This window comes from Oncorhynchus nerka, linkage group LG22 (genome assembly GCF_034236695.1).
Source record: "Oncorhynchus nerka isolate Pitt River linkage group LG22, Oner_Uvic_2.0, whole genome shotgun sequence".
Lineage (NCBI taxonomy): Eukaryota > Metazoa > Chordata > Actinopteri > Salmoniformes > Salmonidae > Oncorhynchus > Oncorhynchus nerka.
Window position 1 is genome coordinate 81,665,064 of NC_088417.1, and position 18,917 is coordinate 81,683,980.

The 18,917-nt window shown below is 42.5% G+C and overlaps 1 protein-coding gene across 3 annotated transcripts in view; it reads left to right on the forward strand.

The window, feature by feature from the left end:
- The window catches only part of LOC115105850 (ARF GTPase-activating protein GIT2-like), a 37,820-nt gene extending 19,239 nt beyond the window's left edge, over nucleotides 1–18,581 (forward strand). Inside the window, exons 15-20 of one of the 3 annotated variants that reach the window (XM_029628284.2) lie at nucleotides 13,622–13,831; nucleotides 14,020–14,100; nucleotides 14,842–14,921; nucleotides 15,086–15,259; nucleotides 16,705–16,768; nucleotides 17,028–18,581. In XM_029628284.2, coding sequence (XP_029484144.2) covers nucleotides 13,622–13,831; nucleotides 14,020–14,100; nucleotides 14,842–14,921; nucleotides 15,086–15,259; nucleotides 16,705–16,768; nucleotides 17,028–17,237 — 819 coding nt within the window. In that variant the 3' untranslated portion in view covers nucleotides 17,238–18,581. Of the gene's footprint in view, nucleotides 1–13,621; nucleotides 13,832–14,019; nucleotides 14,101–14,841; nucleotides 14,922–15,085; nucleotides 15,260–15,585; nucleotides 15,865–16,704; nucleotides 16,769–17,027 lie in introns of those variants that run through there. The other 2 variants (XM_029628287.2, XM_065007465.1) reach the window with 2 other exon arrangements.
- Nucleotides 18,582–18,917: the final 336 nt, after the last annotated feature.

The window sequence follows — 18,917 nt, forward strand, 5'->3', positions numbered from 1 at the left end:
CCTGTATGTTGTTTTGGCCACACCACGTCACGTTAACCATAAAGCATACGCCCCCGCCCCTCTTCTTACCAGAAAGATGTTTGTTTCTGTCGGCGCGATGCGTGGAGAAACCAGCTGGCTGCACCGTCTCCGATAGCGTCTCTCCAGTGAGCCATGTTTCCGTGAAGCAAAGAACGTTACAGTCTCTGATGTCCCTCTGGAATGCTACCCTTGCTCGGATTTCATCAACCTTGTTGTCAAGAGACTGGACATTGGCGAGGAGAATGCTAGGGAGTGGTGCACGATGTGCCCGTCTCCGGAGTCAGACCAGAAGACCGCTTCGTTTTCCCCTTTTTCGAAGTCGTTTTTTGGGGTCGCCGGCTGGGATCCATTCCGTTGTCCTGGGTGAAAGGCAGAACACAGGATCTGCTTCGCGAAAGTCATATTCTTGGTCGTACTGATGGTGAGTTGACGCTGCTCTTATGTTCAGTAGTTCTTCTCGACTGTATGTAATGAAACCTAAGATGACCTGGGGTACCAATGTAAGAAATAACATGTAAAAAATTTTTTTTAAACTGCATAGTTTCCTAGGAACGCGAAGCGAGGCGGCCATCTCTGTCGGCACCGGAAGTACAATATATTCTCTGATATATACAGAGAATAGAGTCGGCCCAAGAATTGAACCCTGTGGTACCCCCATAGAGACTGCCAGAGGACCGGACAACATGCCCTCCGATTTGACACACTGAACTCTGTCTGCAAAGTAGTTGGTGAACCAGTCTGCCGATAAGAATATGGTGATTGACAGAGTCGAAAGCCTTGGCCAGGTCGATGAAGACAGCTGCACAGTACTGTCTTTTATCGATGGCGGTTATGATATCGTTTAGTACCTTGAGCGTGGCTGAGGTACACCCGTGACCGGCTCGGAAACCGGATTGCACAGCGGAGAAGGTACGGTGGGATTCGAGATGGTCAGTGATCTGTTTGTTGACTTGGCTTTCGAAGACCTTAGATAGGCAGGGCAGGATGGATATAGGTCTGTAACAGTTTGGGTCCAGGGTGTCTCCCCCTTTGAAGAGGGGGATGACCGCGGCAGCTTTCCAATCCTTGGGGATCTCAGATGATACGAAGGAGAGGTTGAACAGGCTGGTAATAGGGGTTGCGACAATGGCGGCGGACAGTTTCAGAAATAGAGGGTCCAGATTGTCAAGCCCAGCTGATTTGTATGGGTCCAGGTTTTGCAGCTCTTTCAGAACATCTGCTATCTGGATTTGGGTAAAGGAGAAGCTGGGGAGGCTTGGGCGAGTAGCTGGGGGGGCGGAGCTGTTGGCCGAGGTTGGAGTAGCCAGGAGGAAGGCATGGCCAGCCGTTGAGAAATGCTTGTTGAAGTTTTCGATTATCACGGATTTATCGGTGGTGACTGTGTTACCTAGCCTCAGTGCAGTGGGCAGCTGGGAGGAGGTGCTCTTGTTCTCCATGGACTTTACAGTGTCCCAGAACTTTTTGGAGTTAGAGCTAAAGGATGCAAATTTCTGCTTGAAAAAACTGGCCTTTGCTTTCCTGACTGACTGCGTGTATTGGTTCCTGACTTCCCTGAACAGTTGCATATCGCGGGGACTATTCGATGCTATTGCAGTCCGCCACAGGATGTTTTTGTGCTGGTCGAGGGCAGTCAGGTCTGGAGTGAACCAAGGGCTATATCTGTTCTTAGTTCTGCATTTTTTTAACGGAGCATGCTTATCTAATATGGTGAGGAAGTTACTCTTAAAGAATGACCAGGCATCGTCAACTGACGGGATGAGGTCAATATCCTTCCAGGATACCCGGGCCAGGTCGATTAGAAAGGCCTGCTCGCAGAAGGGTTTTATGGAGCGTTTGACAGTGACGAGGAGTGGTCATTTGACCGCGGACCCGTAGCAGATACAGGCAGTGATTGCTGAGATCCTGATTGAAGACAGCAGAGGTGTATTTGGAGGGCAAGTTGGTCAGGATAATGTCTAATAGGGTGCCCATGTTTACGGATTTAGGGTTGTACCTGGTGGGTTCCTTGATGATTTGTGTGAGATTGAGGGCATCTAGCTTAGATTGTAGGAATGCCGGGGTGTTAAGCATATCCCAGTTTAGGTCACCTAACAGAACAAACTCTGAAGCTAAATGGGGGGCGATCAATGCACAGATGGTGTCCAGGGCACAGCTGGGAGCTGAGGGGGTCCGGTAGCAGGCGGCAACAGTGAGAGACTTATTTCTGGAGAGATTAATTTTTTTAATTTGGAGTTCGAACTGTTTGGGCATAGACCTGGAAAGTATGACAGAACTTTGCAGGCTATCTCTCCAGTAGATTGCAACTCCTCCCCCTCTGGCAGTTCTATCTTGACGGAAAGTGTTATAGTTTGGTATGGAAATCTCTGAATTTTTGGGGGCCTTCCTAAGCCAGGATTCAGACACGACAGGGACATCAGGGTTAGCAGAGTGTGCTAAAGCAGTGAGTAAAACAAACTTAGGGAGGAGGCTTCTGATGTTGACATGCATGAAACCAAGGCTTTTTCAATCACAGAAGTCAACAAATGAGGGTGCCTGGGGACATGCAGGGCCTGGGTTTACCTCCACATCACCCGGGGAACAGAGTAGGGTGAGGTTGCGGCTAAAGGCTATCAAAACTGGAATAGCTCTGAGCTAGCTAGCTGCAAGATAGCTGCAAGATAGCTGTGAGGATCAGAAGTAGTGGCTCAGGGATTATGGCAGGAATCCGGCGTTGTTGTGGAGAGACAGTCCGATACTGGTAGATTGGCGAGTAATATCCAGGCTAAAAACAGGGCTGGCGTCTGTGCAGAAGGTAAAAGCCGCTAGCAGTGGCTAAAAATGACTAAATAGCTTGTAGCTAATTAGCTGGTTAGCTTCTGGAGGTTCTTGAATGTGTTCCAAAGTAAAAAATAATAGTTATTCCGTATCACATTGGGTGAGGCAGGTTACCAGATGGTATAATCGAATTAAAAATCAAAAAGAGAGAATTTTTTTGGGGGTGAAATGTATACAAAAGTACACGAGAGGACGAACAAAACACTGCTACGCCATCTAGGAAATGTTAATGACGGCTGCTTGGTCCCATGGTGTTTGTACAGATGAACGTGGTACCTTCAGGCATTTGGAAATTACTCCCAATGAGACTTGTGGAGGTCTACCATTTTTCTTTCTGAGGTCTTGGCTTATTTCTTTTGATTTTCCCATGATGTCAAGCAAAGAGGCACTGAGTTTGAAGGCGGGCCTTGAGAAATACATCCACAAGTACACCTCCAATTCACTCAGGCTAATTGACATCATTTATCAGAAGCTTCTAAAGCCATTATATAATTTTCTGGAATTTTCCATGCTGTTTAAAGGCACAGTCAACTTAGTGTGTGTAAACTTCTGACCCACTGGAATTGTGATACAGTGAATAAGTGAAATAATCTGTCTGTAAACAATTGTTGGAAAAATGACTTGTCATGCACAAAGTAGATGTCCTAACCGACTTGCCAAAACTATAGGTTATTAACAAGAAAGTTGTGGAGAGGTTGAAAAACAAGTTTTAATGACTAAGTCTATGTGAATCTAAGTGTATGTGAACATCTGATTTCAACTGTATATGTACACACACTACCGTTCAAAAGTTTGGGGTCACTTAGAAATGTCCTAGTTTTTTAAAGAAAAGCACATTTTTTGGTCCATTACAATAACATCAAATTGATCAGAAATACAGTGTAGACATTGTTAATGTTGTAAATGACTATTGTAGCTTGGAATGTCCGTTTTTTTTAATGGAAAATCTACATAGGCCCATTACCAGCAACCACAATGGCATGTTGTGTTAGCTAATCCAAGTTTATAATTTTAAAAGGCTAATTGATCATTAGAAAACCCTTTTGCAATTATGTTAGCACAGCTGAAAACTGTTGTCCTGATTAAAGAAGCAATAAAACTGGCCTTCTTTAGACTAGTTGAGTATCTTGAGCATCAGCATTTGTGGGTTTGATTACAGGCTCAAAATGGCCAGAAGCAAATAACTTTCTTCTGAAACTCGTCAGTCTATTCTTGTTCTGAGAAATGAAAGAAATTACCAAGAAACTGAAGATCTCTGCACAACGCTGTGTACTACTTCCTTCACAGAACAGCGCAAACTGGCTTTAACCAGAATAGCCCTTACGCAGCCTGGTGGTGTGTTTTGGGTCATTGTCCTGTTGAAAAGGAGAGTGGTGGAGTGCTACATCAGATGACCTGGCCTCCACAATCACCCGACCTCAACCCAATTGAGATGGTTTGGGATGAGTTGGACCACAGAGTGAAGGAAAAGCAGCCAACAAATGCTCAGCATATGTGGGAACTCCTTCAAGACTGTTGGAATAGCATTCCAGTTGAAGCTGGTTGAGAGAATGCCAAGCTTGTGTAAAGCTGTCAAGGCAAAGGGTGGCAATTTTGAAGAATGTAAAATATATTTTGATTTGTATAACACTTTTTTGGTTACTACATGATTCCATGTGTGTTAATAGTTGTGATGTCTTCACTATTATTCTACAATGTAGAAAATAGTTTTAAAAAATAAAGAAAAACCCTTATGAGTAGGATGTGTCAACTTTTAATATTTTTATTGAACCTTTATTTAACTAGGCAAGTCAGTTAAGAACGTTCTCATTGGTTAAAAGGGGGACAAAATGGCGCCGTAGAGAGAACACGGTGTTTCAGCGAGCTCTCGTGGCATTCGTAAATTTATATTCTTACATTAATCTCCTAGCTTGAAAAAGTGGTAGAATTGGCTAAATATGTTACCATATAATGAGTCTTGACGACTATTTCGCAAAAATCTCCGACAACATGCCCAATAGAACTACTAAGAAGTCGACCAAAACCACCACCCCTGTGGATGTGCACGAGGAGCTAGCTAAAGTTAGCGAAGCTAACACCATTGCGGACCCAGGCACAATGGACCTGATAATTCAAAAGATGACTGATAACATTAAGTTATCGATGCTAAGATAAGAACGGTCTTGGAAGCAATAGCAGGTCATTCAGCTGAAATACAGAGCGTTGTGAAACGGGTTGTTGAGGCGGAAGGAAGAATTGCTGCAGTGGAAACTTCAACTACATCTATGGACGCTAAGATAAAAGCACTCGAGAAACAGGTGCGCGAAATGGCGGAGCACATTGACGACTTGGATAATCGAGGACGCAGATGCAATATTCGTGTTGTGGGACTCCCGGAAAATTCTGAAGGGACACGTTCAGTAAAATTCTTTGAGGAATGGATCCCTGGCTACCTACAAATGGACACTAAGGCTGGTCGTGTGAAGCTGGACAGAGCCCATCGCTCTCAAGCGCCGATACCCGGCCCCAATCAACGCCCACGGCCGGTGGTTATAAAGTTCCACAACTTCACCGACAAGCAGCGCATCATGGATGCTGCTAGAAACATCGGCTCTGATGGTAGTCAACATAAAGGTCCAAAGGTCTCATTCTTCAATGATTATTCCACAGCGGTTGTACGAAGACGCAAAGCGTTTGATGAGGCGAAGGCTCGACTCAGGAGAATGAAGATGGACTACGCACTGTTGTACCCGGCCACATTGAAGATTATGGTCAACGGATCACCTAAAAAGCTCTACACACCTGAAGAGGCTGCTGCGTTTATTGACTCTCTCGGGTAAATAACTTTAAGCTGCCCTCCACAGCATTGTATAAGTTTGGTTATTTTTGGTTGAATCTGATCATGAAACAGTGGTGCGAGTCCTCACGTACTCCGGCTCAGTAATATTCGTATCTTTATTATTTTTCTTGCTAAAGTAATAGCCGCTATAGCTCAGGCTGAGATATGTGTGAATCCATATTGGTGCCCAGGCTTGGTTTTAGGTGGAAGAGCCTCAATCTTCTTCTATTGATTTTCTTTTCCATATATATAAAGGATGAGGCTATTGAGCGGCAATGCGGACTTAAGAGTCTACATTGGAGAGTTGAAATCCCCTGCATGTTAGCTAGTGGGAAAACCCCCTTTTGGATTTTTACATGTTTCATTTTTGGGTTTAGTATAGTTCGAGTTCAGGGTTCATATTTTTTGTTTGTGCTCAGTGAGATAGAGGAGAGTTCAACACATGGAAAAAGGTACCACCCCACTTTTACAGTAGGATCCAGTCTGAATATTGAATGGTCAAGATACAATGGCAGATAACAGACTGCGTGTATGTACGTGGAACATTAGAGGGAGCCATAACCCCATTAAGAGGAAGAAAGTATTGTCTTTTTTGAAAAAAGAAAATATTGATATTGCCCTGTTGCAAGAAACTCATTTGGATGATAAGGAGCACCTGAAATTACAACAAGGAGGGTTTGGTCAAGTGTTTTTCTCATCATTTACATCCAGAAGTAGAGGTGTAGCAATTCTGGTGAAAAAGAACTTAAGGTCTTGAATTGTGTGAAAGATAAATTTGGTCGCTTTGTTATAATTAATGGTACTTTACAAGGGCAGAACATTTCCATAATGAATATTTACTTCCCCCCTGCTCACCCCCCTGATTTCCTCACTAAGGCATTTCTAGACTTTTCAGAATTAAACTCAGACATTGCAGTGGTTGGAGGAGATTTTAACTGCTTGTTGAACCCCCTTATTGATAAGTTTCCCAGTGGTATAGCTTCACTCTCTCATCAAGCTAAGTCACTTAAAGTTATTTGTGATGATCTGGGGTATGCGGATGTCTGGAGAGCTTTCCATCCCTCCAACAGAGAGTTCACTTTTTTCTCTGCACCTCATGGATGTCAGACTAGAATAGATTATTTTTTTATGCCCAAGATGTCTTTGCAGTCTGTTTTATCTGCTAGGATAGGAAGCATAGTCATATCTGATCATGCTGAGGTGATCCTGGACATAAAACTCAATTCAATCGGTCAAGACATTGGAGGTTGAACACAACCATTCTTAAAGACCATACATTCACATCATATTTTATATCAGAGTTTAAAGCATTTTTCTCTAACTCTCAATCAACAGATAACCCCTGGCTCCTTTGGGAGACCTGTAAAGCGTATGCCAGGGGTCTGATTATGTCATACACAGCTACTAAGAGACGGAAAAAGCGGGAAAAGCTAAAAATGTTAGAGGGTGAATTAGGAACTAAAGAGAAGGACTACATTAAAACGCCCACTCCTGCACTATTAAAGGAAATATCAGTCATTAGATCAACGTTAGACTCTCTCCTAACACAGGACGCTGAAAAGAAAATGAGATTTGTCAGGCAAAAGCTATATGAACATGGCGATAAGCCAGGAAAGTACTTGGCATACCTAGCTAAAAAGAGGGCTGACTCTCAGTCAATTGCTACTATTACTGATTCTGATGGTAATCATTTATATGAAAATAAATTGATAAGTGACTCATTTAAGAAATTTTATACAAACCTTTATGCCTCAGAACTGCCAAAGGATGCACCCAAATTAATGGAGAACTTATTTTGTAAGATTGAGCTCCCTACTATCTCCGAAGAACAGAGGTCCCTCCTTAATGCCCCTATTACCAAGGAAGAGATAATGTTCGCAATTAAGAATCTGCAAAATGGTAAGGCTCCAGGACCAGACGGGTTTTGTAGTGAGTTCTATAAAGAGTTCCATGGCCTGATCCTTGAGCCATTGCGTGATATGTTTAACCACTCATTTTCAAATGACCAACTCCCTCAAACGCTGAGAGAAGCCAACATTTCACTTATTCTCAAAAAGGGAAAATGTCCAGAGTCTTGTTCCTCGTACAGACCAATTTCCCTTCTGAATGTGGATAGAAAATTGCTTTCTAAAATTCTAGCCACAAGATTAGAGGACTCACTGCCACTAATTGTGAAAGGAGACCAAACTGGCTTCATTAGGGGCCGTAAGTCATGCAACAACGTCAGGCGGCTTCTTAATGTAATTCAAGCCTACCAACAAAGTGCTGTGGATGGTCTTGTGCTCTCCCTAGATGCTGAGAAAGCATTTGATCGTGTGGAGTGGTCTTACCTATTATTTGCTCTAAATAAATTTGGTCTGGGGGACAACTTTATAAAATGGGTGAAAGTTTTATATGATGACCCTCAGGCTGCTGTCCTTACTAATGGGCTACGGTCAAATAGCTTCTCTATACACAGAGGTACCAGACAGGGCTGTCCTTTATCCCCCCTCTTTGCACTCGTTATGGAACCACTGGCCGAGGCCATCAGGGTAACGCCTGCTATACAGGGGCTGCTCATTGGTGATCTTCACCATAAAATAAGCTTGTATGCTGATGATGTCCTGATATTCCTCTCTAGTCCCGAGACTTCAATTACATCTCTTATTAATATTATTGAATTATTCAGCGGATTCTCAGGCTACAAGATTAACCTTACTAAGTCAGAGGCTATGCCACTTGGTAGCCTGCACTCTGTACCTAATACTTCTCCCCCCTTCCCTTTTAAATGGTCTCCCTCAGGTTTCATGTATCTGGGTATATTTGTAACTCCTAAATTCCAGCTAATGTACAAAGCCAATTTTGTTCCCTTGTTTGATACAATAAGACAGGATCTGGAGCGCTGGAACTCTCTCCCGATTTCTTGGTTGGGTAGAATATCCCTCTTGAAAATGAACGTTTTACCTAGACTACTTTACCCAATCCAAATGATCCCAGTATTGCTCTCCAATAAGGTAATAAGGATGTAAATGGATGGCTAAGTTCCTTTATATGGAGTAAACGCAAGCCAAGACTTAAGATGGCAATATTGCAGCTGCCAAGTTCTATGGGCGGCTTGGACCTGCCCAATATCAGGTTCTATCAATGGTGTGCCCACCTTTGTTATATTTCTGACTGGATCACAAATGATGACTCCTCTATTTGGTTAGACATTGAGACTTTTCTTTCAAAATGCCCCTTACAGGATATTTTATTTTTCAGAAGTTTCAAGTCTGTAGAACACTGCAATAATCCCGTTACACTTAACACACTCAAAGTATGGAGGTCAGTTCAACGCTTCCTGGGAAGGTCCAAACTAACCTCTGCTCTTACCCCAATTCTTAACAACCCAGATTTCAGCCCAGGATTGCTGGATGCTGGCTTTAACTTATGGCTTAATAAGGGCATACGCAGGCTAAACGACTTATTCGCTGATAAGATTTTGTTGTCATTTGAGCAGATGGTCGAGAAATATCGACTCCCAAAGCAGGACTTTTTCCGCTTCCTACAAGTAAGACATTATATTCTGGAGAGCACCACCTTAATTGGTAACCCTGATGTGTCTGTCATTGAAAGAATGCTTTTTTTCCCACAAAGGAAAATGTCTGTAAGTCTGTTTTATGATACTTTAAGGTCCTTTTCTGCTGTCAACACACAGAGGGTGAAACAAGTGTGGGAGAAAGAATTGTCTGTTACTATTGACGAAGAGATGTGGGAGGACATTTGGAGATATGCAAAAACAATATCTATATGTAACCGTACTAGAGCAATCCAATTAAGAATAATACACAGATTGCATATATCCCCAAATCGCAGACATGCTTTTAGCCCCACTTCCTCTTCCCCTCAGTGTCTTAAATGCAAAACTGATACAGGCACCCTAACACATTGTTTATGGTCATGTACCAAAATACAAAGATACTGGTCTGGTGTCCTGCAAGAAATTGAAAAGATCCTAGGGGTTGATCTAGAATTGGACCCAGTTTCTTTGCTGTTAGGTGTCCCTAGTAGGCATGTTACTTCTGTCTGTAAAAGGAGGCTTTACAACATCCTTACCTTCGCAGCGAGGAAAAACATCCTTTTACAGTGGATTAGTGATAAGGTTCCTTCTATTAAAGACTGGCATAAGATACTATTTGAATGGGTGCCTCTGGAATATCTGACATGTACATTGCATTCTAAAACAGACCAGTTCTACAAAGTATGGGAACCTTATCTAAATTACCTAGAACCTGAGTTATCAGCTATTATGCTGCAAGGATTCTCTTAGAATGGCGGGGATCTATGTATTTCAGAACTACACTGTACGTTCCATGTGTGGAACCTAACCTCTTGGTTTAAACTGAGCTTTTTTGTTTAATTTCTGTTTGTAAGTTTGTTTAAAATGTATGTATTGAGAGACGCAATGATGGTGATGGGGTGAGAGAAGCACCGAGCGGGAAGGGGAAAATGGTGTACGTATGTATGGGTGTGTATATGTGTGTGTGCGCGTGCGTGTATGTATGCATATGTATATGTATGTGTATGTGTGTATGTATATGCACGTAGATATGGGTAAGTGGGGGCTGTTTTTCTTGTTTTTGTTCTGTGTGCTGTTGTTGTATCTCTTAATATGGGTGAAAATTGTGAAATTTCAATAAAAATACTGTTACAAGAACGTTCTCATTTACAATGACGGCCAAACCTTAACCCGGACGACGCTGGGCCAATTGTGTGCCGCCCTATGGGCCTCCCAATCACGACCGGTTGTGATACAGCCTGGAATCGAACCAGGGTCTGTAATGACGCCTCTAGCACTGAGATGCATTCCCTTAGATGGTGCGCCACTCGAGAGCCCCCTGACTTTTGACTGGCACTGTATATATATTATGGCTCAAGAGACACCTGTCAGATTCACGCCTGTCTCAGTGGACTAATCCATTGTGGAGGCCGCGGGGATGGCTCACCAGTAGTACATTTACCATTTAATTCCCATCATTTCTAATCTACAATGTCTGTTTGGTTACAGTATTTTTTTTTTTATGCATTCAATATTATTATTACAACAGTCTTTTACCGTTCTCATTGTCGGAGTGGACACTTTGTTTGCGGACCGCTCAAGCTAGGCTACACTTGTGTGGAACAAGTTTTGGTTAATTTCATTCCATTTACGTGTTGTCAAGTTATTAATTGTCTTTTGTTTGTAGCGCTCTTGTCAATGTTGAGTAAGGACACGCACCTGATTATGCATAGGAGTACGCATAGGCTACCTAACCTGCGCGCAAATGTAGGCCTATAAATGTGCCCATTTGCAGATTTGATTGTCTTAATAAGGCTAGCAGAACCCCTCGACAACATCCGCTGAAAAGGCAGAGCGCGAAATTCAAAAATATTTTTTTTTTAAATATTTAACTTTCATACATTCACAAGGGTAAATACCAAATTAAAACTTCACTTCTTGTTAATCTACCCATCGTGTCCGATTTCAAACATGCTTTACAGCGAAAGCACACCATATGATTGTTAGTTCAGAGCCTAGTCACAAAAGAACATACAGCCATTTTTTCAGCCAAAGAGGAGTCACAAAAAGCAGAAATAGAGATAAAATGAATCACTAACCTTTGATGATCTTCATCAGATGGCACTCATAGGACTTCATGTTACACAATACATGTATGTTTTGTTCGATAAAGTTCATATTTATATCCAGAAATCTCAGTTTACATTGGCACGTTATGTTCAGTAATGTTGTGCCCCGAAAACATCCGGCGAATTTGCAGAGAGCCACATCAATTTACAGAAATAGTCATCATAAACTTTGAATAAAGATACAAGTGAATTAAAGATATACTTCTCCTTAATGCAACCGCTGTGTCAGATTTCAAAAAAGCTTTATGAAAAAAGCAGGCCATGCAATAATCTGAGTACAGCGCTCAGACACAAAAACAAGCCATACAGATACCCGCCATGTTGTGGAGTCAACAGAAGTCAGAAATAGAAATAAACATTCCCTTACCTTTGATGATCTTCATCAGAATGCACTCCCAGGAATCCCAGTTCCACACAAAAATGTTTTGTTTTGTTTGATAAAGTCCATTTATGTCCAAATAACTCTTTTGTTAGCTCGTTTAGTTCACAAATCCAACCTCACGAGGCGCGGGCAAGTCCAGGCGAAAGTTCAGATAAAGTCCAAAAAGTGTTATTACAGTTCGTAGAAACATGTCAAATGATGTATAGAATCAATCTTTAGCATGTTTTTAACATAAATATTCAATAATGTTTCAACCGGACAATTCCTTTGTCTTTAGAAATGCAATGGAACGCAGGTCACTCTCACGGCCACACGCGTGACTGAGCTCATGGACTTCTGCCAGACCTCTTAGTCAATCAGCTCTTATTCTCTCCCCCTTCACAGTAGAAACCTGAAACAAGGTTCTAAAGACTGTTGACATCTAGTGGAAGCCTTAGGAAGTGCAATATGACCCAATTTACACTGTATATTAGAAAGGCAATGAGTTGAAAAACTACAAACCTCAGATTTCCCACTGGTTGGATTTTTCTCAGGTTTTTGCCTGCCATATGAGTTCTGTTATACTCAGACATAATTCAAACCGTTTTAGAAACTTCAGTGTTTTCTATCCAAATGTGAAAATGCTGCCCCCTATCTTCTCTTAGTAATTTTTTCTTCACCTCAAACGGCAAGTAAATTAAGTCTATTTTTACATCCATTGAGAATGACAATAGTTTCTCATCGTAGCATATTTGAACAACGTTTCCAGGTCTCTTTCGAATAAACACTCGGCGTGAAAGGGGTAAAAAATGTCATGTTCTGATCCCGTGGAAACGTCATAAAATAGGCCTAACTGATTACTTTATATCCCTTGCGCAAATAGCCTTCAGCTATGTCTGTCCGGCACTCACTGGCATGGGAAACTCTAAGGACCCAGTATATTTTATACAATGTTGCTCGTGCTAGCTTCAGGCCAGACCCAAGTTAATAGTTCATACACTGTTTCAAGTTCCTTGCAGACAGGCCATGCTTACTTAGCCAGTGTGCTTTTATAGGATATTTTAATCACGATATTTTCTACCTGCGGGCTGCTATGTTTTTATTTGTTGGCTTCATGGAGGGTATTTTTTACATAGTTGGCAATACAAGTTCAAAATCAAATCAAATTGTATTAGTCACATGCGCTGAATACAACAGGTGTAGTAGACCTTACAGTGAAATGCTTACTTACAAGCCCCTAACCAACAATGCAATTTAAGAAAATAAGGATAAGAAAAATAAATAAAAGTAACAAGTAATTAAAGAGCAGCAGTAAAATAACAATAGCGATACTATATACAGGGGGGTACTGTGACTTTTTTTTAGAATTTTGATTAACCACAATGAATTTGAGATATGAAGACTTTATTACTGGCATGCAGATTGGTAGAAATGGGAAGATGAATTGGCACTCCAAATGGACAACCTCTGGTGTAGCCTATTATCTCCCTGCAACTTCAGGAGCTTAATGGCAGAATCTGCGAAGGCCAGCAGTAGCTGGAGGATGGCCTGGCTCTCTTGAGTCATTTGTGTCTTAATTATTTAATCACAGTGTGGTTAAAGTATTAGAAAAGCTCAGTAGCCTACATATAGTTGATTTTTATTAAAACACGTGGTGGGTGTGTCTTTATAAGGGAAAGGTTCAACCAATCGATTGGTCGAAAGAACAGACGAATCTAGATCGACCAAGATTTTTTTCTAGTGGAAGTGCAGCTGTGCTTTCTGGCTGGCCAGGGTTCCCTTTTTCTACAGGGATGGGTTCCCTTTTTTACAGTCTGGAAGGAGAGATTTGTCTCCATCTAAACCTGCACTGATACTATCACATCCTCCATGTTATGGTCACCCTAGGTTTCACCCATAGGCTGTTATTTAAGTTATTACACAGAAATAAAGCTGATGTTCTGAACTGTTGTCCCCTGCAGCTGAACTCCCTGCAGACTGAGAACTCAACCCTGCAATGGCAGGCCCCCAGGGGCTCGCAACAACCTCCGGACCCCTCTGGCCACCCCCCTGTCCACGGAGGCCGCCCCATGTCCATGTACGAGACAGGCTCGGGCATGAGGCAGTACCCCCACAGGGGTGACCCTCCTTGCCGTGCCGACGGCCTCACCATACAGCCCCTCCCTACAAACGTAAGTACAGAGACCACTCACACCACTCCCTCCTGGACTGTTCTAGGACAGTCACATTGGACCGGTGCTGTCAGCAGTTTTGGTCTGCGGTAATTCAGTTTTTGTTTGTGAATTGATCTCCTCCCCCATCCTCCTCTAGAATATAGTCAACTCCCTTTATGTGTAAACTTGATTTGACCCCTTTCTAGATTGGGAGGGGGACTGCCTCATCCTCCCTCCCTACCTTCCCCTCCTCCCTGTCCTGGTCGCGGGATGAAAGAGCTCGAAGGGTTAAGTAATTCATCTCCCCTCGAGAGGGTGGGGGCAGTAGCCCCAGGGGAAGGGGTGGACTATCCCCTCTGCTTGTCCACTACTGTTCCTGTCCTCCTTTACCTCCTCCTTCCCTCTGTCCTTTAACTGCTCCTGTACCTCACTGCATCTCCTCTCAGCATCGCCTGGCTGCATACACCACCGTGCTGCTGCTACTGTTCTTCATTGACCCTTGTTCCCCCAGCCAGCACTGTTGTGTTTGCCATCAGTGTGTTTTCAAAGGCCCCAAAGCACTACATGTACGGTATGATGTTTCCGAAACATACATCCTGTCAGAAGGCTACAGTGGTGTTGAAACAGACAAGGAATACAAATTGATATATGGTTCATGATAGTGTGAATAGTATTATTTACCAGCCATACTGGTAGGGAACCATCTGTACTGAAGCCTTTACCCGTACAGCAGAATGTCTTGATCTTAAGCTTGCACTAACAGCACCCACTGCTGTACCTACTGCTTAATGCCACACGGAGCTGGTCCCTGGTTTCAAACTTCCTACATCTTTTTACTTTCTGCTTTGAAACCAATTGAGGTCTGTTTTAATATGAAATGGCTTTTTAGGTTCAGAGAGCATGATTCTGGCACGTATGCTTCCTCAAGCACATTCAGAACTCTGTAACATGTCCGTACTGCTGTTCAGATGCTCTCTCCAGATTCAACAGTTGTCTGGAAGCTTACTGTATCATTCCTCCCATTGTAGGGTTGCAGCCTAGAGGGACCGAGCATGCTGGAGAGTGACTATGACAACACACCAAATCACTCCGGACTGGAGGAGTCCGGGTAGGACTTTTGATTAAAATCTCTATAGTAGAAAAATATTGTATATTTGAGAAATATACTGTATGTGAAATGTAGGAACTTAATCATGTGGCAGTGAATCCTATACAAAGCGATCCACAAGTGAGGGAGCTCCTTACCCTGTAACCTCTCCTCTCCCAATGCAGTCTGAGCAGGAACAGCAGTTGGCTGGGGGACGGCAGTACATCAGATCAGGGGGAGGATGAGACTGAGGCAGACTCCACCCTACCCTTCACCGAGGACGTCATCTGTAAGACAGAGCAGATCACCAAGAACATCCAGGAGCTGCTGAGGGCCGCACAGGAGAACAAACATGAGAGGTAAGGTCAGGGGTCATAAGAACACAGAAAACACCAATCAGCAGTTAGAGAAAAGGTCTGTTGACTTAAAGGTTGTGTGTTCATGTGGAACTTGCCCTTACAGTTCAAAATATAGGAAATTATGCTGTCTATATATTGATCCTTCATCCAACCTTCCAGCACCTGTCTTTCAACCTACTACAGTCATTGTTTTTTAGAGGATGTATCTTGTTTTTCTATCTTTCTGTTCTCCTGAGTTCTGTTTTCACTATCCTGTATTCCCACTCTGTCCTCCCCTCCCTGTGTTTTCCTGTCTGTCTGACCCCCTTCCTCACGGTGTGGGCTAGCTCCAGGCCAGGCAGTCTAGGTTGCTTCTCTGGCCTGCTGCCCTGCTGTGAGGGGGGTGGCCGGGGACGTGTCTGTCTCTACAGCCTGATGCCCTGCACTGACAGGGCTGTCTCTCTACCCTGCTGCCCTGCTCTGAGAGTGCTGAAGAGACCCCCCCTGGCTCCTGGTACTCTGGCCTCTGTCCCTGTCTCCCAGGCACTGTCACGGTCTCCTCTGTCTGTGTGCTGAGGGGCAGGGCTTGTGTCAAACGCAGCTGGCAGAAAACAAAGATTCCCTTATGGAATGCCAAATATAGGCCTACAGGGCTTTTACATGTCAACACACAGGCTATCCTTATCTATATTTGTCTGTTTGGTTAATATTTGTGCTCTCAATCTTGGATTTATGTTCGATGTTTAAAAAAATAATTAAAAAAATAGAGACATTTTAACACTGGCATTCATTCAGTGTTTATACAGTCCACTTGATTGTGTTGTCTTTAACACAAACCCTCACTATTGGCCCCCCTTTGACTAAAGCTGTGTGGTATTTGCTTAGCTTTTGTGCTTGTGTACCAAACCTCACTCTAGCTGGTGACCAAAGAACACCTGCCAATTTGTATGCGTCCTCTCAGTCACTTAGCTACTGGGTTATAACGGAGGCATTGTTATTGATTTGAAACGGTGAAAGTTATGATGTATTTCATGACCTACTTTTTAAGCCATGTTTTTTGTCATTCATTGTTGATATTGTCATGGCTTAACAGCCTCCATTGTTGTCTATGGAATAATACAGGACGTGTTCAATTTACTCAAATGGAGCACATGGTTGCTATTAATGAACACACCTAGTATTCAGTATATTCTCTATTTTGTCTGCCATTAGCCAGGGCTTCTCATTCTCTCACTTGTCCACAAATAAACCTCCACCAGGATATCACTGGCTGACTTTGCTATTTTGAGAGGTGTTTCATATAGTAAGGAGGTCAAGGGCTTAGCAAGCGTCTGTAAACATTCCTAAGTATTCTACATATTTGTTTAACAATGTTATTGGAAAAAAACTGGGCCGGAGTTTTCTACTAACATCTATGTTGGAAAAAGGATCACTCCCTTGACGTTCTCTTTCTCCATCCCCCTCAGCTTTGTACCATGCTCAGAAAGGATCCATGTGGCTGTGAGGGAGATGGCCACTCTGTTTCCTAAGGTAAGCTGGGATGACCTCAACAACAGAGACACCTCCTTTGTATGCAAGAGCCAGTGAGGGTTGTTTGTTTGGTGAACATGGATGGGAAATAAATGTCTTGCAGCTGTTGTTCTGTTAGATGTTGCACTCTTTTCTTCAGGGTGGAGATAATTTAGCACACACACAACGGCAGTAAATCCGCCCATTACTCTCGTGTTGAGGGCCGTTTATTGCCTATGTTTTGCCAACAGTATGTGACCCCTCCCTGCCTCCTCCTCAGAGGCCGTACTCTGACACAGTGAGAGGGTCCCTGCGGCTGCTCACCTCCAGTGCCAGCCGGCTCCAGGGGGAGTGCCAGAAGGCCACGCCCCACGACCCTTGCCCCTCCGACATGCAGCTGGTCACGCAGCAGGTCATCCAGTGCGCCTACGACATTGCCAAGGCTGCCAAACAACTCGTCACTGTGACAACCAAAGAAAACAGCAACTGATTTTTAACCCAAAGACTAACATCCCTCTTGGATATTTGAATATGTCATTATGGCTAATTTCAAGTTATCAGTGTTGCGTTATGTTATTATTTGTATGCCTCCATTTTTATTTAAAATGCTTAATTGGTCATAGTAGATTTCTAGTGAAGAACGTTTACAGAAAATGTACCTTCCGAAACATGGGTCAACCCAGGGATTTGTCCATGGGTTTGTCTGTTAAATATACTAATATTGCTAGAGTGTGACGACCTGCCTCTCTGAGCTTACCTCATTGGAGACGTGCTAGTTACATTGAAGTTACTAAACAGTTTTGCAATGTTACACATTTAAACATTTCTGTGGTTGCTGGGGTGCTTGTCCTTGATGCTCTTCCCTATGCACCAATGACACGTGACTGTCCAAAGGTTTCAAACAGCATTTTAAGCAGTTAGCTTTTAACTTCTTATTCAATGCCAAACACATTGGGATTTTGAACATAAGTTAGTGGAATACTGCCTCATGAGTCATGATACGTCCATTACAAGGCTTTCGTCAAGGTATTTTCCATGAATGCCATTTCTATGTTTTATACTAAAGCCATAAAAGTGAGGACAACTGCCAAGCCAGTTTTCCATTGTTTCATTTTTCTTTTTGTAGTTTGAGCAGAAGGTGAAGCCATACCTCTAATATACATGTACCTCTTACACATGCCCAATATACATTTTTATTTAGTGTTTAAAAAATATATAATTAAATCTCTCCCAAAGGGATACTCAAAATGGCCAACCCCAATTTTATAATTTGTGTTCTTTTTTTATGAAAGAATGAAAATGTACAAACATATTCTGAATTCATACAACCCCAATCTATATTATATTTCTGAATACAATATCCCTCACCTATCTAACAAAATATTTATTTTCATAAAATGTATGTGTAACAGTTAGTCTCTAATATATTCCGTGCTGTTTGAAGACATGCGAGAAGTTTTAATCTTGGTGGTATGTGTTTCCATATATATCCACCGGCAATAAGTTGTGCTCGTGATCTCTCTCTCTCTGTGTGGGTGTGGTGCTAAACCCAGTCTATGCCTTTGTGTGTCCCATGCCTTGTATTGTCTTGATTATGCTGCTAATGGTCAAACATGTGCAACTAATACGGTGTTAAGATGTGTTAAAAGCATTGGTTCTGTATATGTAATATGGACTATTTTATATTAGTCATGTGTTGTCCAGGGATGTGGGAGTGATGATCAATTATGTGTGCCATTGAGTGTTATTATGAGCTCGACACAAGTCATAGTTATTGCCTTTGTGGTTTAAATACCTGCCTTTTTAAAGTAATAAACTTTACTTTATAACTCAACTGTTACAGTTTGTGTTAAATATATGAATACCTTGACTATTATGCTACACAGTTTGTGTGCTGTGGTGTGGCCGAGGTACCAGTCTGTTTACCTTCACACATTCCACTTGTACTCTGTGTCATATGCCAAAGATAAGATGTTTAGCATGACAAGGAGTGAAATGATAGCTAAACAGACTGGTACCTTGACTAGTTGTGTATATATATATTTTTATTTACATTATTTTTTTTAATACAATTTTCCTTGGGCGGATGTTCGGGGGGCAGGAACATAGTTAGAAATAATTTGTACATTGCAAATTGACCACAAGAATCCCAAACGGATATAGTATTTGA